The 21,513-nt window shown below is 38.6% G+C and overlaps 1 protein-coding gene across 2 annotated transcripts in view; it reads right to left on the bottom strand.

The window, feature by feature from the left end:
- The window catches only part of BCHE (butyrylcholinesterase), a 95,232-nt gene that overhangs the window by 26,189 nt on the left and 47,530 nt on the right, over positions 1 to 21,513 (bottom strand). The window contains exon 3 of one of the 2 annotated variants that reach the window (XM_088839329.1): positions 10,204 to 10,470. The exons of the other annotated variant lie outside the window; for it this stretch is intronic. Coding sequence (XP_088695455.1) covers positions 10,467 to 10,470 — 4 coding nt within the window. The 3' untranslated portion in view covers positions 10,204 to 10,466. Of the gene's footprint in view, positions 1 to 10,203; positions 10,471 to 21,513 lie in introns of those variants that run through there. 2 annotated transcript variants of the gene reach the window in all.

Raw genomic sequence — 21,513 nt, 5'->3', positions numbered from 1 at the left:
ATGTTAAGTATGTGTGTGTGTGTGTGTAGGGCAGAGGATAGGGAGTGAATAATAAGGAATTTGACTTTGTGCAAATTTCCTTGTGAGATAACCTCTAAGTTTTGGAATTTTGCACCATACCTGATAGTTTATACTAACAGGGTGATTCATGTTATGCACATGATGGCTTTTGCTAATGCCATGACTCATGGTGGGGCTGCACACACTGATAATCTTAGGGAAGGAACTGACCTCCCCTGAAAAACTAACCAGTGATTAGAGGGTTGGGACTTTGAGCCAACTGATATCAGCCTGAGCTCTAGGAAAAGGAGTAGCCTAAAGAGTGAGTTGAACCACTTGGCCAATAATTGGCTGTACCATGACTTTCTAATGCAACCCAAATAAAACTAAACCTCAAGGTCAAGTGAGCTTTCTGAGTTGGCAGTTCTCCATGTGTGCATTACCACAGTTGATGCCATGAAGATGAAGTGTCTCTGAGGATGTTGAAGATTTCTGTTTGGAAGCTTGTTAGTTGTAGATCTTGCTCTCTGTATCTTTTCCTTTGGTTCTGAACTATATTCTCTTGCTACATTGTGTGTGTGTTAGTCACTCAGTTGTGTCTAACTCTTTGTGACTCTGTGGAATGTAGCTCACCAGTCTCCTCTGTCCATGGAATTCTCCAGAAAAGAATACTAGAGTGAGTTGCCATGCCCTTCTCTAGGGGATCTTCATAACCCAAGTATTCCACATTGTAGGCAGATTTTCTTTACTGTCTGAGCCACCAGGGAAGACCTTTGCTATATTAAAACTGTTAATTGTAATTAATGGCATTTTTCTAAGTCCTGTGAGTCATTCTTGTGAATTATCAAATCTGAGGGAATGCATGTGGACTCTGAACTCGCAACTTAGATCTGAAATCTTGGGACAAGTTGACAGTCTGAAGGGCTGTGCCTTAACCTTGACTTTGGAAGACTCTGGGTAGGGAAAAGTCTGCAATATTTGAAAAGAAAGAAACTTTTAAGTGAAGAGTTTGCAAAGGATAAGAGTGAGCCATGCAATTTATTTGAGGGAAGAGTATTCTAACAAAAGCAGAAAGCAAAGGCCAGTGAGATAGGTGTGTGCCTGGAGGTTTCCCAAGAACCTAAGTAGGAGGGTGTGACTCGAGTGAAGCCTGTCAGGGAGGAAGGAGTAGAAGGTGATATTATTTATTTACCTGTAGGACCTTATAATCTTTTTACATCTGCTCTGAGAGAGAGAAGAAGCAATTGGAAGGTTTGCACAAATAAAGGACAAGATTTCACTTATTCTTTCTAAAAAGATTATCTCTGAGAATTGACTGCAGAGAATCCAAAGGTAAAAGCAGGGAGATCAGTTAGGAGACCACAGGAATAATTTACGTGAGAGATGATGGTTGTGTGAAACCATGGAAGTAGTAGCAGAAATTGAGAGAAGTGCTCAGAGCTTGCAAATATTTTGAAGGGAGAGTCCTTATAATTGGCCATGAATTAGAAGTGGAGAGAAATGAGAACAGTCAAAGATATCTTCAAGAATTCTGGCCTGAGGACTTGGGAGGTGCCATCATTCAAATAGGAAATCCTATAAGATGAGCATGTTGCTATTTCTGTTCCGTCACCCAGTTGTGTCAGACTGTTTGTGACCCCTTGGACTGTAGCACACCAGGCCTTCCTTTCCCTCACCAACTCATGAAGCTTTCCCAAGTTCATGTTTATTGCATTGGTAATGTCATCCAGCCACCTCACCCTCTGACACCCTCTTCTCATTCTGCTCTGTCTTTCCCAGCATCAAGGACTTTTCCAATGAGTCATCTGTTCACATCAGATGACCAGAATACTTGAGCTTAAGCTTCAGCTTCAGCATCAGTCCTTCCAGGGAATATTCAGGGTTGATCTCTTTAAGATAGACTGGTTTGATCTCCTTCCTGACCAAAGAACTTTTAAGAGTCTTCTCCAGCACCACAGTCCAAAGGCATATATTCTTTGTCATTCTGCCTTCTTTACAGTCCAGATCTCACAAGCATACATGACCACTGGGAAGACCATAGCCTTGACTATATAGACCTTTGTCAGAAGAGTAATGCCTCTGCTTTTAAACAGGTTTGTCATTGATTTCCTGCCAAGAAGGAATCATCTTTGGATTTCATGACTGCAATCACTGTCCACAGTGATTTTGGAGCCAGAGAAGAAATCTGTCACTTCTTCCACATTTCCCCCTTCTATTTGCCATGCAGCAATACTGCTGGGATGTCATGATCTTGGTTTTTTAATATTTAGTCTTATGCTGGCTCTTTCACTCTCCTCCTTCGCCCTTATCAAGTGGGTCTTTAGTTTCTCTTTGCTTTCTGCCATTAGAGTGATATCTGCACATCTGAGATTGTTGATGTTTCTCATGCCTATCTTAATTCCAGGTTATAATTAATCCAGAAGAGCATAGCTGGAGGAAAATAGCATGAGTTCAACTCTTCCCAGGTCTTTAGGAAGAATGTCAGATTCTTCCTTTCCTATGCAGGGGAAAAAATGCAGCTTTTCCTTACTGTATATTCCTTTCCCGTTAGTCTCCTTTTCTATCACATAGAACACTTCACTACTGACCCTTCTGGACATTAACTGTGTGAACACTTTTCTCATGACAATAAGCTAGTCTTTGACACCAGCTGAGTGTCCTACAATTTAATTCAATCCTGACAATACCTGGACAGAGCATCAGATCCAACAGAAAAGGACTCAGTTCCACAAGTCTGCCCCACCATTTCACAACAATAAGCAAGTCTTTGACACCAGCTGAGTGTCCTACATGCTGAGCTAAACAATGTGAAACTTTGCATCAAATAAATTTTCACTATGGCTATAAGACACCATGCAACAGTTTTTACATGTCCCTTCAGTTCAGTTCAGTTCAGTTCAGACACTCAGTCGTGGCCAACTCTCCACAACCCCATGAATCACAGCACGTCAGGCCTCCCTGTCCATCACCAACTCCCAGAGTTCACTCAAACTCATGTCCACAGAGTCGGTGATGCCATCCAGCCATCTCATTCTCTGTTGTCCCCTTCTCCTCCTGCCCCCAGTCCCTCCCAGCATCAGAGTATTTTCCAGTGAGTCAACTCGTCGCATGAGGTGGCCAAAGTATTGCAGTTTCAGCTTTAGCATCAGCCCTTCCAATGAACACCCAGGACTGATCTCCTTTAGAATGGACTGGTGGGATCTCCTTGCAGTCCAAGGGACTCTCAAGAGTCTTCTGCAACACCACAGTTCAAAAGCATCAATTCTTCGGCAATCAGCTTTCTTCACAGTCCAACTCTCACATCCATACATGACCACTGGAAAAACCATAGCCTTGTCTAGATGGACGTTGTTGGCAAAGTAATGTCTCTGCTTTTTAATATACTATGTAGGTTGGTCTTAACTTTCCTTCCAAGGAGTAAGCGTCTTTTAATTTCATGGCTGCCATCAGCATCCGCAGTGATTTTGGAGCCCCAAAAAATAAAGTCTGACACTGTTTCCACTGTTTCCCCTTCTATTTCCCATGAAGTGATGGGACCAGATGCCATGATCTTCGTTTTCTGAATGTTGAGCTTCAAGCCAACCTTTTCACTCTCCTCTTTCACTTTCATCAAGAGGCTTTTGAGTTCCTCTTCACTTTCTGCCATAAGGGTAGTGTCATCTGCATATCTGAGGTTATTGATATTTCTCCCAGCAATCTTGATTCCAGCTTGTGCTTCTTCCAGCCCAGTGTTCCTCATGATGTACTCTGCATATAAGTTAAATAAGCAGGGTGACAATATACAACCTCGACGTACTCCTTTTCCTAGCCTGTGCCTAAAGGATCCACATTTTAAAAGTGAGATGTTCAGATTTAGTACCTTTAGAAAAAAAAATCAGGAAGCAACTAAGCAAAATTGAGCTCAAAAAAGTAGACGTTCAGTGAGTATCATGATTAGTAGCAGGAGCAGTACTTGAATCATTTCACATGTTGTTTCTATTATACTGACATATTTACATAAAGAACAGACAAAGCAATTTTCATATAGCAAATAAATTTACCCATCATGTTTAAGCATATAAAAAGGAACGTGTATTCCTAACAGAATCTATTATTTTAAGTAAATATGGAGACACAGGTGAAACAGAAAAGGATAACAAAGAGAAAAGGGTAAATACCATCTTGTTTCTTGCAAGGTCATATTCTCCATATCTTCTTGCATATAGTAAACTTCTCAGGATAAAAATAAGCATTTAATATGTTTTGAAGTAGTTTTTTGATTCCTTCCAGAAGAATTTCTGTGACTGTAGTATTTGTAAAATTGATCAGGTTCCACTACTAATTGTATTTAATTAAGTGTTCAAAAATCCGAACACTTTTAAAACTGACCCAAAGATAGCTTTCTTAAATTAAATAAATTATAACATTCTTCTTAATTATATAACCAAATAAAATTAGTCTAATAACCACTGAATTCTATTAAAACAACTATTAATTCATAAATCCATTTCAGTAATTCAAGGATACTGATTCCATCTTAATTTATAAGGTTATAACCTAGGCTAATTAGTTTTATAAAACTTCTTATCCTGAATCTCATGATTTTCTACAAGCCTCCATGATGAAACTTCAATGATGAATTTAATAATGTAAACAAGTTTTCTTCAAAAATATACACGTAAATGTATATATTCTGGTTAATATGGATCCTGATTACTGTATATTACATGTGCATATATATGTGTGTGTGTTTATTACACAACTTAAATATTTAGGATGTGCTGCTGCTGCTAAGTCACTTCAGTTGTTTCCGACTCTGTGTGACCCCATAGACGGAAGCCCACCAGGCTCCCCTTTCCCTGGGATTCTCCAGGCAAGAACACTGGAGTGGGTTGCCATTTCCTTCTCCAACGTGTGAAAGTGAAGTCGCTCAGTCGTGTCCGACCCTTAGCGACCCCACGGACTGCAGCCTACCAGGCTCCTCCGTCCATGGGATTTTCTAGGCAAGAGTACCGGAGTGGCTTGCCATTGTCTTCTCCTTAGGATGTGCATGCGTGCCCAACTCTTTGAGAACCTATGGACTGCAGTCCATAAGGCTCCTCTGTCTGTGGGATTTTCCAGGCAAATTGCCATGTCCTTCTCCAGGGGATTTTCCTGACCCATGGATGGAACCCAGTTTTCCTGTCCTGCAGGCAGATTCTTTACTGCTGAGCCACTTGGAAAGCCCAAATATTAAGGAAGCCAAAAACAATTGAGCAAATATCATTTACATAAAGATTAAGATATATCATCTGTTCCGTTCCGTCTCTCAGTCGTTTCCGACTCTTTGCGACCCCGTGGACTATAGCCTACCAGGCTGCTCCGTCCATGGGATTCTCACTGGAGTGGGTTACCGTTTCCTTCTCCAGGGGATCTTCCCGACCCACGGATTGAACCCGGGTCTCCCGCATTGGAGGCAGACGCTTAACCTCTGAGCCACCAGGGAAGCCCAAGATATATCATAGTAGCATATTATTGCAATTCACTGTAACAGTGACAAATTACATAATAACAACAACTATATATCGAGCTATGAAATAAATCATATCTTATTTATTTTTGTATGCTCAGTACCTGAAATAATCCTGAGCAAAAAGTATATGCTCAATAAATGCTTGCTGAAATGAGAACTAAGTGAATAACCCTCATTACTTTGGCTATATTTTGAATTAATTCAATATGAGCTATAAAATATTTTTCACAGTACTATATGAAGAGAGAAATTCACTTTATTCTCTTGGGTTAAGATGAATAAAAATGTATGGTAAACATTACTCTTTTAAGAATAAAAACCTAAAAACGCACATTGATTCTTCAAGTGCCTAAAGCAATAATACATTTCACTTCAAAGTCCTACATGAGCTAATGGAAGGTCACAATGTGTGTGAGTTACTCTTAAGCCTGTTCACAGACTGAATCTCAACTCTTTTCCAAGTCTTATTTCTTCCATCCAGATGCACTGTACATTATCAGAAAGGTTTTTATCACTGTACTGTTTTCTCCCTGGAGGTAATAAGGGCCAAAAAAAATGTTACGAAAGCAATATGGAGTTTATAACAATTCACTTGTGCATACAGAATTTTTTATAAGTGGATCACTTGCAATTTAGATTATATTTTAATGCAAATATCTTAATCTAGTTCACTTTTGGTATTTGTTTCCCCCATCTCCTGACATTTTCATTGAAAACTGTGGAAATGAAAGAAGCAATTATTGAAGAACCATTCCCTAGCTTCATGAGTTTAAGTTTCCTCCTTACTTTGACAGGTTTGTTTTTCAAGGTAGGAATATGGGTACCCAGGGTGGCAGAATTATACTAGTAGACTGTAAAAGTTTGCAGTAATTCAAAAATTCTCTAAAAATTATTTCTTCCATCTAAATATACTATGTAAGCAGGATCCATGGTCAAGTTGGTTATTAAATTTTTATTATCTCATTATTCTTAACTAGTGGATTGGGATATATTCTCAACTTCACAGAGAGATAGGAATTCAGAATTTTTATGAGAGAAAGAGAAGAGAAAAGAGAAGGCAGGAGAAAAGAGGGAACTAAAGAGGAGAGTCCCATAGAAATATATAAATTAAATAATCCTGCTATAAAATTTGATCAAAAGGCAAAACACACCAATGATCTAAATTTTCTGGGGAAGGAAAAAAAGAAGGAAGATTTATTTTCACTCAGCACTAATAAAAAGGAGCAAATTACATTTCAGTTAAATAAATGCCATTAGGAAGATGAGATATATTTAGCTGCACATCATCTTCTAACTTTAAAAATAAAATTAGTAACTGTAGTAACTGGAGGCATTCAGAATATGGGATGAAGTTTCAGCTCTAGCAATAAGCATAGGCCAATTATTATATAATATAGATAGATAGGCGCTATGAAATGGATGCCTGGGAAGTAAGAAAAAACATTCGGTCTAAAAGCTGAACATTTCATAAAAGGTAAGACTTCTTGACTGTCAGAACCTTGTCTGATCTTTTCATTTTTATTTTTTACTAGCACTTAATAAAGAAATTGCCACAGATTTTCAGTGTTGTTGAACTTGATCATATTTAAGGGGAAAATAAAGAGTTCAAAATATCTTAAAAACACACAAACATGCTTCTCCTCTTAATCCAAATCTGTATGTTCCAACACATTTTCACCTTTGCTGAGACATTGTTTCTTTCTTTGTTTTCTCTAAATATATAACTAAAAGTCAGATGCCCATTTTAAAGCATATTTTCTATTATTTTATAGCGACATTTAGATTGTAATTAGTATTTAAGAGAGGTTTCTGTACTTAACCTAGTCTCCTAAATGCTTGACTAAAGTACTTGGATAGAATCATGCAAACAAATCGATTTCCAGAACACAGCTTGCATTTAGCAATTAGGTAGCACAGCACAGCTTCAGTTGTTCATCAGTTGAAAGGGCAAAATGTTGCCAGACAAAAGATCTCTAAGATCCTGACTAGATGGTTGATATGATGGATGAACAAAGCTTTCATGGTTTGGAGGATTATTCTTTCTTCTTTCCTCTGCATTGTTTGGACAGAAGGGTTGGCTTAATTAGCTAGAGAGCTACAGAGAAACAACAGGCAATGTTTAGCCTCCTCCAGCTCTCTAGAAAAATGAACTGGACTGAATACTAAGACTGATTTAAAGAGAAGCAGAAATGTTTCCTCTCTCCCTTCTTTCCCTCCCTCCTTCCTTCTTTCTTCCCTCTCTCCTTCTCTTTCTCCTTTCCTCCTGCCTTCTTTCTTTTCTTTATTAGTTTTGCAAGTGTATCCAGATAATCTGCCTAATTTCTAATGTGAAAATACATTATATTTGTACCTATATCTGTCTTCCAGTGACATCAGAGCAACTGCTATCATTGAATGCAATCATATTAACCCCAGAAGGGCTACAGGGCAATAGTCTGTATTAAGTTCAAATGCACTTTTACATAGTGGCAACAGAGCATTTCTTTTAATGAGTTCAGACTTAGTATTAATCATGGATGAGAAAATAACCCCAAGCTTGAAACACATTGGCTTCTCTTTTGAGTCTTCCAAATTTTACCAGTTTTGTTCTTCATGTCGGGTTGTTCTAATCTGTGCCATAAAGTTGATGACAACAAGCCCACAGTTTCAAGAATAAGCCTAGGAAATGCCAAGAAAAAGTCTTGGAAACTTAGTTTTGTAGTAGCATATGCAATTCTTAAAACAGGTTGATTTTAAGGGAACATTTGAACATTAGAAGGGACTTGGGAGATCAAATGCTCTAAGAAATTACATAAAAACTTAATTGCAATTTTTTTTTATTTATGGGAGACTTTGAGTATATAAAAAATACTTCTTCTTGAATTCAAATATTTTTCATTGTAACACCATTCACTTGAGGTTCCTTTGTTTTAATAATCAACTCCATTAGGCTGGAAAACTCCATGAGAGTAGATAAACATGCCTGTTTTGTTATTCCTGTAGCCTAGCATAGTCTATACTCAATAAAACTGCTTGCTGAAGATTTTTCCTTACAGACGGCTTGCTTAAGTAAGTAAACCATTTGATTGTACCAAAACCCAATGTAATTTTGAATACAAAGCACAAAAGCACACACACACACAAAGATTTAGGTAATATGATGAATGATACATTGCAAACTAATATTATATAAATATCCATGTATATTTGATTTTATTTACAGGACACTGATTCTAAGGAAAGTAAGATGAAGGAAAAAATATGCCAAGTTAATCTGCAGAGATAGCAGTGACATTATTTTTGGATAAATAAATATTTTAAGTAAGCTTTATTGCAATACACATATGTACACAATAGACCCAATTCATGATTGATAATTTTTTCAAACTGAGCATCAAAGCATACTGAATTTCTAATTATTAACACGGTGATATAAATAAAATAATCTTATTTAAGATAAATTTTGTATAACCTAACTAATTGGTAAAATCCTTTGATCCAACTGATATTAAATCTATATGTTTGCTATCTACCATATAAAAAAACAATGCTATTGTTTTAATAATTCTTCTATCATATTAATTATTTGACTAATAATTAGTAAATTAAAATAGTCATCTTCATAATTTTCAATTATTTAAAACTTTTATGATGTCCCATGCAAGCATTCATGTTAAGTCACTACAGTTGTATCTGACTCTTTGCGACACCATGGACTGTAGCCCAACAGGCTCCTCTGTCTATGGAATTCTCCAGGCAAGAATACTGGAGTAGGTAGCTATTCCCTTCTCCAGGGTATCTTCCTGACCCAGGGATCAAAGCTGGGTCTCCCACATTGAAGGTAGATTCTTTACTGTCTGAGCCATGAGGAAAGCTCTTATTTCCAAGCCTTGTATTTTATTGGCATGAAGTTGGACATATTTTATAATGAAAGATTTTCTATTCTTAAATTGTTTCGACTCTTTTCTGGATACTTTTCCTAGCTTTTCTATTAATTAAATAATTTTAATTTTTTTTTTTACTCAGAGATAAATATTATGATATTTAAATAAAGTTGAAATTTCCTTGAGGTAATGTTGTTTCATCTCCTATTCAGTGTTTCATTCTGCATAGAATATCTGCTAAAGGTCTTCTAGCTTATTTGCTCATTTTACATCATGGGGTGTGTGTCAGATTCTGGACAAGTTCATTCCAAATCCTGACAACTTTATTCATTATTAACTCTAGTTGATAAAACACATTTGTATTAAAGCACTTCCAGAATTCCTGGCACTGCAGCTATTTTTCACTTTTTCTCAAAGAGAAGTAGTTTGCTGTTTTGTTTTTTTTTTAATATTAAGCTAAATTGACATATCTATGAATTTTACCCAAAGGTTCCCTGGTTTATGTCCACAAAGAATATATCCAAACTCTCTTTATGACACATTTGACACATATTTGTTTTACTTGAAATCAGATACATTCATCTCCTCACCCAAATACCTCTTTTAGTCCTCCAGACTAAAGATAATCTCTTCCTTCATGAGACAATGAGGTTTTCTTATCTGGAGATGTGTCACATGATAGCCAATATTCTGTTGAATTTTCCTTAATCCACAATAAAATATCAAACTTACTTTTTTCAGGAAGTTGTTTGTCATTCATTTACTAAATTTTATTTCCCAGTGTGCAGCAGGAACTCCATGGGCAATGGATATAGCAGTGACAAGACTGATAAAGTCCCTGATCACAGAGATTGATCAATTTAATGAGTGAAGATGGACTAGAAGTAAAGTAACATTATTAAAAATTCAGGTACTAAAATAAAGTAAAAATTCAGGTCCTTATATTTACTATGAAGAAAAGATAAGCAGTATGGCCAAATGTCTTCAAAGAGCATGAAATAATTCAGAACTGGCTACTGGGTCATGGAAAGGAGAAGTGAGACAAACTGAGGAAGGGTAATGAAAGCGAACCTTCTTTCCAGCACTGGTTCTTGGCTACAGCTTTCTGGCTTTTACCTAGAAAGAGAAACATGAGAAACAATGGATTGTGCAATTCTCATAGATGCTAAATACAGCCCAGGCAATACCTTCTGGACTCTTCTTCAGTGACAGTGATGCATATGACTTCCGAATGACTTGAGAATTACAGTTAAGTCAATCACAAGATCCAACTTCTTATGTCCAAGGCAGATGGACAATAACAAAAACTACAAAGATAATTATTTTACTAAGGAAGTATGATGTAATAATTTGTTAATTTAAGACAGGTTTTCTTGGACACTATTTCATGAATTTTATGCAAAAATATTAGGGTAATGAAAGATTAAAAATACCTTTCCTATTAAATTGTATTCTGTTTTATGATTAGAGCTACAGATATCTTTATCTTGTTATGATGAGACATATTGTCAACAATTTACATGACTATAGAACTATGAAACCTGAAATATAAATTATCAAATATTTATATTATATAAGTATGATTTTTGAAATTAAAGCTATTAAAATATCCTTAATCTGACAGGTGAGATAAATGTTTATTTTCTGCATAGAAAAGGTAGATATTTAAAGAAGATAAATATTACTGCCAAAAATATAATCTTATGTTTCAAAGGTGTTTTTGGTTTTTGCTTTGATACTAGTATTAAAGTGTTATTGCAGGTGTCATAATTTAAAGACAATTTTAATATCATAAAATGAGGTGGAAAAGTATTTGTTTAAAATGTTACTGGTTGTGTGGTTCATGAGCATGCATGAATGATAAATGGCTTCACTGTCTGACTCTTTGCAACCCTAGGACTGTAGCCCACCAGGCTACTCTGTCCATGGGATTCTCCAGGCAAGAATGCTGTAATGGGTTACCATTCCTTTCTCTAGGGGGTCTTCAGGACCCAGGGATCTAACCTGGGTCTCTTATGTCCCCTGCTTTGGCAGGCAGATTCTTTACTAGTAGCGCCACCTGGGAAGCCCATGATCTTAAGCAATTTGTCTAAATTCTCCAGTTGTTAGTTGATTTGTAATATAGGGATATTAATGCATTTTACGTAAAGTAGTTGTAAATTAAATATGAAATATTTATACATAATTTCACAGAAATGCTTGAGTCTGAATAGAATATTTAACAAATTGAATCTATGATGATGAAGAGGAAGATGGCAGCAGTGGTGAAGGCAAAACCCACACTATCCTGTAACCACCGGAGTTGTTCTGGCTGCTGTTTGCAACTTCTCACAGTAGGATCCACAAGTTATTGGACAAGACTTGCCAATAAAGATGTGAGATAGGTTTTATTCAGGAAACAGAGACAGAATTAATTACCTTGGCAACTCTGTGGTAAACATGGTTTTGAAAATTCAACTATGTGTTTGTCTAAAGGGCATGCTATTTCTGATGCATCATTTTTAGAAGCCTAAAAAGTAAGACCTCTATAAAAATTTTTTGTGGAGGTAAAATAAGTTCATACTAATGTGTTTAGATTTTCAACATAATTTATTTCAATATGTTCAGGATTGAAAAGTAATTAAAATAAAAGCATTGCATCTTTTAAATGTATTTGTACTTTTAAATATTATCACACAACTCTTTTTTAGAAGGTACATTCTTTCAGACACTCACATACCAGTAATTTACATTATCTGTGCAATGATGACTATTATCCATGATACAGCTTTTAATTTAAAATATATATTTTTACTCTGTGTCTCTTTAGCTACTACCATCATTTTCTGTTATATTTTTAACCTTTTCTTATTGATGTAGTTTGAAAAATACTTTAAGGTATTTCTGCTTCTTATACTGTAAATCAGCAATTCTTAATGGGAAGGGAAATAAGAGTAGAAGGAAATGGTGGGAATTAGGGGACACATCCATCTGGAATCATGTCAGACTTATTTGCAGGACTTTTTAAAATTGCATGTGCCTATCTAGAAACGTTGATGACGATAGATGTCCTATTCTCTATCGCTAAAAGCACTATCATTGTGACTCAATATTCTAAAGGCAAATAAGACTTTACTACTTAAAGGTTTATAATAAGTAAAAATCAAATTGCCATTCAGATTCTGGGTTCCCCAGGTATAGCTTTTTCTAAGGTTCATAGTCCCAAGCTTAAATTTCCTTTCTGCCTCTATTCACTCCTTTAACAAATTTGCCCACTCTCAGTTTTAATTGTTCCTCTATGTAGTGAACTCACCTGCCTCTCTTCACATTCTTCATCCACAGCACTTTGCTTGACCCTAGTGAAAATCCCAGCCACTGTGTATAAACCTATATTTAGCATTCTACCTCTCCCTTCAACTCAGTGAGGCCACACGATGTTTAACCTCCACAAAAGTGCACACTTTTTGTTTTATCTAATTCAGTGGATGTCCTCAACCTGGATCAAGTGTCACATTACAATCCAAGGGAACACATAATATTTGATTTGTAACCACAGGTTTTGTGACCAGAAACTACTACTAAAACAGGTTAAACTTACATAGAATTCTTCAACTTCTCAGAGATTAGTTATCCATACATTTTCAATAAATTGTATCAAAGAGACCAAGGTAGACAAAGAACATGCCATATAGGCTTTTTTAGACGATGATAAGAAATTTGGATCTTATTCTATATAAAGTAAGAAGTCACTGGAGAGTTATTATCTAGGCAGTGATAAGATCTAGCTTACATCTTGGAAAGATAATTACAACCACATTGAGGAGATAATTACAACCACATTGAGGAGAATAAACTACAGAGAGACAGTGGTGGAACCAGGGAGGCTGGCTATTGTAGGAAACCCAGTCACACTCCTGACATTGATTAGGTTCTTATCTGAGAATAGTATTATCTGAGTTAGCTTTTGACATATTTTGAAGATTGAGCTTGTAGAATTTGCTGATATGGAATGGAAAATATAAGGATTCCTAGTGAGCAAAGATTTGGTTTTGAGTAACTTTTGTAAATATAGGAGATATTTACAGAGATATAAGCAAAATTCACAAGAGTGTATACATGATGTTTAACATCATAGAAATAAGATAATCTTACTTTGGGAAGCACATAGGAAAAGAGGAGGGAAGAGATTTAAAGCTCTGGAAAGCTATAAATAAAGGGAAGATAAAAAGAATCCACTTAATTATTCAATTATTCACTTATTGAGCAATTATTTATTGCTTATTATGTGCTTAAGTATGTTCCGGGTACTGGATTATATGGTTCTGAACAAAATAAATAAAACTCCTTTTTCTTCTGGAGCTTGCATTTTGGTGAGAGAAAGAAAGAGAGGGTATGTAAGATCAACCAGTTAAATAGTACAAACTAAGGGGACAAAAGAAACTAAGAAAGAGATATTTAGTATGCAGAAAGTTGAAAATGTGGTAAGGTGACAAGGAAAGTCTCTATTGAGAAGGTGATTTTCGATTGAATTGAAGAAAATGAAAGCTATATTCACATGCTTCTCTAGAGAAGGAGACAAAGAGACCACTGAAGGAAACTCCGTGCAAATGTTCTGACTAGCATGGGAGTTTGCCCAGGAAGTTCAAAACAGAAGGGAAACCAGTGTGGCTGGTGTGGAATGGAGGTGGTAAAGGTAGAGGAAATGAAGTCGAGCAGAGATTATTCAAGGGGCCTATAAATCATTGTAAAATACTTCCTCTTACGCTGAGTAAGATGAAAATAAATGAAGGACTTGGAACAAAAGACTTAACATGTCCTGACAAACTTAATAGCTTCTTTTGGCTTCTACATTGAGAACAGATAGGTTGAACAAACACAGAAAATTGATACCAGACAGGAGGCTAGTGCAAAAATACATGTTCGGTTCAGTTAAGTTCAGTTCAGTTCAGTCGCTCAGTCATGTCCGACTCTTTGTGACCCCATGAACCACAGCATTCCAGGCCTCCCTGTCCATCACCAACTCCCGGAGTCCACCCAAACCCATGCCCATAGAGTTGATGATGCCATCCAACCATCTCATCCTCTGCCGTCCCCTTCTCCTCCTGCCCTCAATCTTTCCCAGGATCAGAGTCTTTTCAAATGAGTCAGTTCTTCGCATCAGGTGGCCAAAAGATTGGAGTTTCAGCTTCAACATCAGGCCTTCCACTGAACACCCAGGACTGATCTCATTTAAGATGGATTGGTTGGATCTCCTTGCAGTCCAAGGGACTCACAAGAGTCTTCTTCAATACCACAGTTCAAAAGCATCAAATCTTTGGCATTCAGCCTTCTTTATAGTCCAACTCTCACATCCATACATGACCACTGGAAAAACCATAGCCTTGACTAGATGGACCTTTGTTGGCAAAGTAATGTCTCTGCCTTTGAATATGCTATCTAAGTCGGTCACAACTTGCTCCTTCCAAGGAGCAAGCATCTATTAATTCCATGGCTGCAATCACCATCTGCAGTGATTTTGGAGCCCAGAAACATAAAGTCAGCCATTGTGTCCACTCTTTCCCCATTTATTTGCCATGAAGTGATGGGACCAGATGCCATGATCTTAGTTTTCTGAATGTTGAGCATTAAGCCAACATTTTCACTCTCCTCTTTCACTTTCATCAAGAGGCTCTTTAGTTCTTCCTCACTTTCTGCCATAAGGGTGATGTCATCTGCATATCTGAGGTTATTGATATTTCTCCCGGCAATCTTGAAACCAGCTTCTGATTCCTCCAGCCTAGCTTTTCTCATGATGTACTCTGCATAGAAGTTAAATAAGCAGGGTGACAATATACAGCCTTGACATACTCCTTTTCCTATTTGGAACCAGTCTGTTGTTCCATGTCCAGTTCTAACTGTTGCTACTGACCTGTACACAGGTTTCTCAAGAGGCAGGTCAGGTGGTCTGGGATTCCCATCTCTTGAAGAACTTTCCACAGTTTATTGTGATCCACATAGTCAAAGGCTTTGGCATAGTAAATGAAGCAGAAATAGATGTTTTTCTGGAACTCTCTTGTTTTTTCAATGATCCAGCAGATGTTGGCATTTTGATCTCTGGTTCCTCTGCCTTCTCTAAAACCAGCTTGAACATCTGGAAGTTCATGGTTCATGTGTTGCTGAAGCCTGGCTTGGAGAATTTTGAGCATGACTTTACTAGCGTGTGAGATGAGTGCAATTGTGCGGTAGTTTGAGCATTCTTTGGCATTGCCTTTCTTTGGAATTGGAATGAAAACTAACCTTTTCCAGCCCTGTGTTCACTGCTGAGGTTTTCAAATTTGCTGGCTTACTGAGTGCAGCACTTTCACAGCATCATTTTTCAGGATTTGAAATAGCTCAACTGGAATTCCATCACCTCCACTAGCTTTGTTTCTAGTGATGCTTCCTAAGGCCCACTTCACATTCCAGGATGTCTGGCTCTACGTGAATGATCACACCATCATGGTTTTCTGGGTCGTGAAGATCTTTTTTTGTACAAGTTCTGTGTATGCTTGCCACCTCTTCTTAATATCGTCTGCTTCTGTTGCTGCTGCTGCTGCTAAGTCACTTCAGTCGTGTCCGACTCTGTGTGACCCCATAGACGGAAGCCCACCAGGCTCCCCCGTCCCTGGGATTCTCCAGGCAAGAATAATGGAGTGGGTTGCCATTTCCTTCTCCAATGTGTGAAAGTGGAAACTGAAAGTAAAGTCGCTCAGTCGTGTCCGACCCCTAGCGACACCACGGACTGCAGCCTACCAGCTAGGTCCCTACAATTTCTGTCCTTTATTGAGCCCATAATTGCATGAAATGTTTCCTTGGTATCTCTAATTTTCTTGAAGAGATCTCTAGTCTTTCCCATTCTGTTGTTTTCCTCTATTTTTTGCATTGATTGCTGAGGAAGTCTTTCTTATCTCTCCTTGCTATTCTTTGGAACTCTGCATTCAAATGGGTATATCTTTCCTTTTTTCATTTGTTTTTCATTTCCCTTCTTTTCACAGCTATGGGATGATGTTTGTTTGAACCTATTTAGCAGCAGTGGAAGTAGCCAAGACTGGTTAAATTCTATGTATTTTCTAACTCATTCTATTTGTTTGTTTTATGCTATAGTACAGACATCACATTCTTTACAAAATTCAGGATGCATCTTTCTCCTCTCAAAAAAGACATTTTTTTCTATTTATCCAAAATAACATCACAGCTAATAAATTTAACAACGATCTTTTAATCACCTATTGGCCAGACTGCTAGTCCTCATAGCTCAGACATTAGAGCATCTACCTGCAAAGAAGTGGACCTGGGTTTGATCCCTGGGATGGGAAGATCCCCAGGAGAAGAAAATGGCAACCCACTCCAGTGTTTTGCCTAGGAAATCCCATAGAGAGAAGAGACTGGTGGGCCACAGTCCAGGGGGTCACAAAGAGTTGGACACAACTGAGTGACTAACACACACAATGGCCAGACTATATTTAAGACTATTTTAGATTAAAAGATATACAATGGACATTAGCAATTGTAAGCAGTGTGTACTCTTGACGAGAATTCTGATTGGCTACATTTAAAAAAAAAGATTTATTTTTATTTTTTGACTGGTGGGTCCTTGTTGCTGTGCATAAGCTTTCTCTAGTTGGAGTGAGTGAGGGCTACTCTTCCTTGAGGTGCAAGGTTTTCCCATTGCTGTGGATTCTTCTGTTGCACTGTGTTGGCACTAGAGTGAGGGTTCAGTAGTTGTGGCACACAGGTTTAGTTGCTCCACAGCATGTGGAATTTTCCCAGACCAGGGATCGAACCAGTGTCCCTTGCATTGCAAGGTGGATTCTTAAGCCCCAGACAACCAGGGAAATGCGTGATTGGTTACTTTTTTAAAGGTCAAGTTAACAGAATTTACTGAACTGGATGTGGGGAATGATGAGGGAGACAACAACGTAGTTCTTGAAATTTGGGGCATAAGCAAGTAGAATAATGGAGTGGTTTTTAACTGAAATGGGAAAGCCTGGGAGGAAAATATTAAAAGAAAACTATGGTCATAAAAAGTTTGTGATACTAGATATTTAAGTGGATATGTACATTATGTCCAGGGGTTCAGGCAAAGATCTGGGCTGCAGATATAACTTTGAAAGCCATCCACATGTAGATGGTGGGTATGAAACTGGGTGGTATTATCTACGGAATAAATACATAAAGAAAAGACAACATGTCCAAGAGCTGAGTTTTGAAACACTAATGTTTACAGATGAAATGGAAGTGAAAGTGTTAGTTGCTTGGTCATGTTCTACTCTTTGAGACTCCATGAACTGTAGCCCGCAAGGCTCCTCTGTCCATGATATTTCCCAGACAAGAATATCAGAGTGGGTTGTCATTCCCTTCTCCAGGGGATCTTTCCGACCCAGGAATTGAACCTGGGTCTCTCTCATTGCAGGCAGACTCTTTAACTGTCTGAGCCACCAGGGAAGCCCCTACAGCTGAGAGGAGGGAATACCAAAAAGGAGACTAAAATAGCAGGTTTAGAAAGGTTAGCCAAAAATCATGTCACTGCTGGATTCCCAAGACCTAACTGAAGAAAATGTTTCAAGGAAGAGAGAATTCAAAAGGAATCGAGTATCAATGACAGGTTAAATAAGGAAATGGAGAAATGACTATATGATTTGACAGAGTGGAAGTAACTGCAAATTATGATGAGAGCAATTAACATGAAATAAATGGGATAGTAAAAGTGTAAATATAGAATAAAAGGAGAAAAGTAAGTAGTGATAGTTCCATTTAGCGCAGACGCGACGCGAGAGACGCCGGCCCCGGCGCAATGAACGACGCAAAGAGGTGCGGCCGTGAGGAGCTACCCCACGCCTGAGGACAGGGCCGGCGGCCGAGAGGAGCTACCCCACGTCCAACAGGCGGTGGCTGCGCGGGCGCAGGAGGGCTGAGAGGAGCTACTCCGTGTTCAAGGTCAGGAGGGGCGGCCTTGAGGAGATACCCCTCACCCAAGGTAAGGTACAGCGGCTGCACTTTGCTGGAGCGGCTGTGAAGAGATTTTCCACGACCAAGGTAAGAGAAACCCAAATAAGACGGTAGGTATTGCTAGGGGGCACCAGAGGGCAGACAAACTGAAATCATAATCACAGGAAACTAGCCAATCTGATCACATGGACCACAGCTGAATGTGGTCCACTGGAGAAGGGAATGGCAAACCACTTCAGTATACTTGCCTTGAGAACCCCATGAACAGTAACAAAGGGCAAAATGATAGGATACTGAATGAGGAATTCCCCAGGTCGGTAGGTGCCCAGTATGCTTCTGGAGCTCAGTGGAGAAATAACTATAGAAGGAATAAAGGGATGGAGCAAAAGAAAAACCAATACCCAGTTGTGGATGTGACCAGTGATAGAAGCAAGGTCCGGTGCTGTAAAGAGCAATATGGCATAGGAACCTGGAATGTTAGGTCCATGAATCAAGGCAAATTGGAAGTGGTCAAACAGGAGATGGCAAGAGTGAACGTAGACATTCTAGGAATCAGTGAATTAAAATGGACTGGAATGGGTGAATTTAACTCGGATGACCATTATATCTACTACTGTGGGCAGGAATCCCTTAGAAGAAATGGAGTAGCCATCATGGTCAACAAAAGAGTCTGAAATGCAGTACTTGGATGCAATCTTAAAAATGACAGGATGATTTCTGTTCGTTTCCAAGGCAAACCATTCAATATTACTGTAATCCAGGCCTATGCCCCAACCAGTAATGCTGAAGAAGCCGAAGTTAATCGGTTCTATGAAGACCTACAAGACCTTTTAGAACTAACACCCAAAAAAGATGTCCTTTTCATTATAGGGGACTGGAATGCAAAAGTAGGAAGTCAATAAACACCTGGAGTAACTGGCAAATTTGGCCTTGGAGCACAGAATGAAGCAGGGCAAAGGCTAATAGAGTTTTGTCAAGAGAATGCACTGGTCATAGCAAACACCCTCTTCCAACAACACAAGAGAAGACTCTACACATGGACATCACCAGATGGACAACACCGAAATCAGATTGATTATATTCTTTGCAACCAAAGATGGAGAAGCTGTATACAGTTAGCGAGAACAAGACCAGGAGCTGACTGTGGCTCAGATCATGAACTCCTTATTGCGAAGTTCAGACTTAAATTGAAGAAAGTAGGGAAAACCACTCGACCATTCAGATATGACCTCAATCAAATCCCTTATGATTATACAGTGGAAGTGAGAAATAGATTTAAGGGACTAGATCTGATTGATAGAGTGCCTGATGAACTCTGGACAGAGGTTCGTGACATTGTACAGGAGACAGGGACCAAGACCATCCCCATGGAAAAGAAATGCAAAAGAGCGAAATGGCTGTCTGAGGAGGCCTTACAAATAGCTGTGAAAAGAAGAGAGGCGAAAAGCAAAGGAGAAAAGGTAAGATATAAGCATCTGAATGCAGAGTTCCAAAGAATAGCAAGGAGAGATAAGAAAGACTTCCTCAGTGATAAATGCAAAGAAATAGAGGAAAACAACAGAATAGGAAAAACAAGAGACCTCTTCAAGAAAATTAGAGATTCCAAGGGAACATTTCATGCAAAGATGGGCTCGATAAAGGACAGAAATGGTATGGACCTAACAGAAGCAGAGGATATTAAGAAGAGGTGGCAAGAATACACAGAAGAACTGTACAAAAAAGATCTTGACGACCAAGATAGTCACGATAATGTGATCACTGACCTAGAGCCAGACATCTTGGAATGTGAAGTCAAGTGGGCCTTAGAAAGCATCACTACGAACAAAGCTAGTGGAGGTGATGGAATTCCAGTTGAGCTATTTCAAGTCTTGAAAGATGATGCTGTGAAAGTGCTGCACTCAATATGCCAGCAAATCTGGAAAACTCAGCAGTGGCCACAGGACTGGAAAAGGTCAGTCTTCATTTCAATCCCAAAGAAAGGCAATGCCAAAGAATGCTCAAACTACCACACAATTGCACTCATCTCACATGCTAGTAAAGTCATGCTCAAAATTCTCCAAGCCAGGCTTCAGCAATACGTGAACTGTGAACATCCAGATGTTCAAGGTGGTTTTAGAAAAGGCAGAGGAACCAGAGATCAAATTGCCAACATCCACTGGATCATGGAAAAAGCAAGAGAGTTCCATAAAAACATCTATTTCTGCTTCATTGTCTATGCCAAAATCTTTGACTGTGTGGATCAGAACAAACTGTGGAAAATTCTGAAAGAGATGGGAATACCAGAGCACCTGACCTGCCTCTTGAGAAGCCTGTATGCAGGTCAGGAAGCAACAGTTAGAATTGGACATGGAACAATGGACTGGTTCCAAATAGGAAAAGCAGTATGTCAAGGCTGTATATTGTCACCCTGCTTATTTAACTTATATGCAGAGTACATCATGAGGAACGCTGGGCTGGAGGAAGCACAAGCTGGAATCAAGATTGCTGGGAGAAATATCAATAACCTCAGATATGCAGATGACACTACCCTTATGGCAGAAAGTGAAGAGGAACTCAAAAGCCTCTTGATGAAAGTAAAAGAGGAGAGTGAAAAGGTTGGCTTGAAGCTCAACATTCAGAAAACAAAGATCATGGCATCTGGTCCCATCACTTCATGGGAAATAGATGGAAAAACAGTGGAAACAGTGTCAGACTTTGGTTTTTTTGGGCTCCAAAATCACTGCAGATGCTGATTGCAGCCATGAAATTAAAAGACGCTTGCTCCTTGGAAGGAAAGTTATGACCAACCTTGATAGTAAATTAAAAAGCAGAGACATTACTTTGCCAACCAAGGTCCGTCTAGTCAAGGCAATGGTTTTTCCCGTGGTCATGTATGGATGTGAGAGTTGGACTGTGAAGAAGGCTGATCGCCGAAGAATCGATGCTTTTGAACTGTGGTGTTGGAGAAGACTCTTGAGAGTCCCTTATACTGCAAGGAGATCCAACCAGTCCATTCTAAAGGAGATCAATCCTGGATGTTCATTGGAAGGACTGATGCTAAAGCTGAAACTGCAATACTTTGGCCACCTCATGCGACGAGTTGACTCACTGGAAAAGACTCTGATGCTGGGAAAGGTTGGGGGCGGGAGGAGAAGGGGACGACGGAGAATGAGATGGCTGGATGGCATCACCGACTCGATGGACATGAGTTTGAGTGTACTCCGGGAGTTGGTG

The sequence above is a fragment of the Moschus berezovskii genome, chromosome 1, assembly GCF_049115385.1.
Source record: "Moschus berezovskii isolate FMDL1 chromosome 1, NW_MosBer_1.0, whole genome shotgun sequence".
Classification (NCBI taxonomy): domain Eukaryota; kingdom Metazoa; phylum Chordata; class Mammalia; order Artiodactyla; family Moschidae; genus Moschus; species Moschus berezovskii.
Note: the sequence above shows the minus strand (reverse complement) of the source record. Positions and strands in the feature narration are given on the sequence as shown.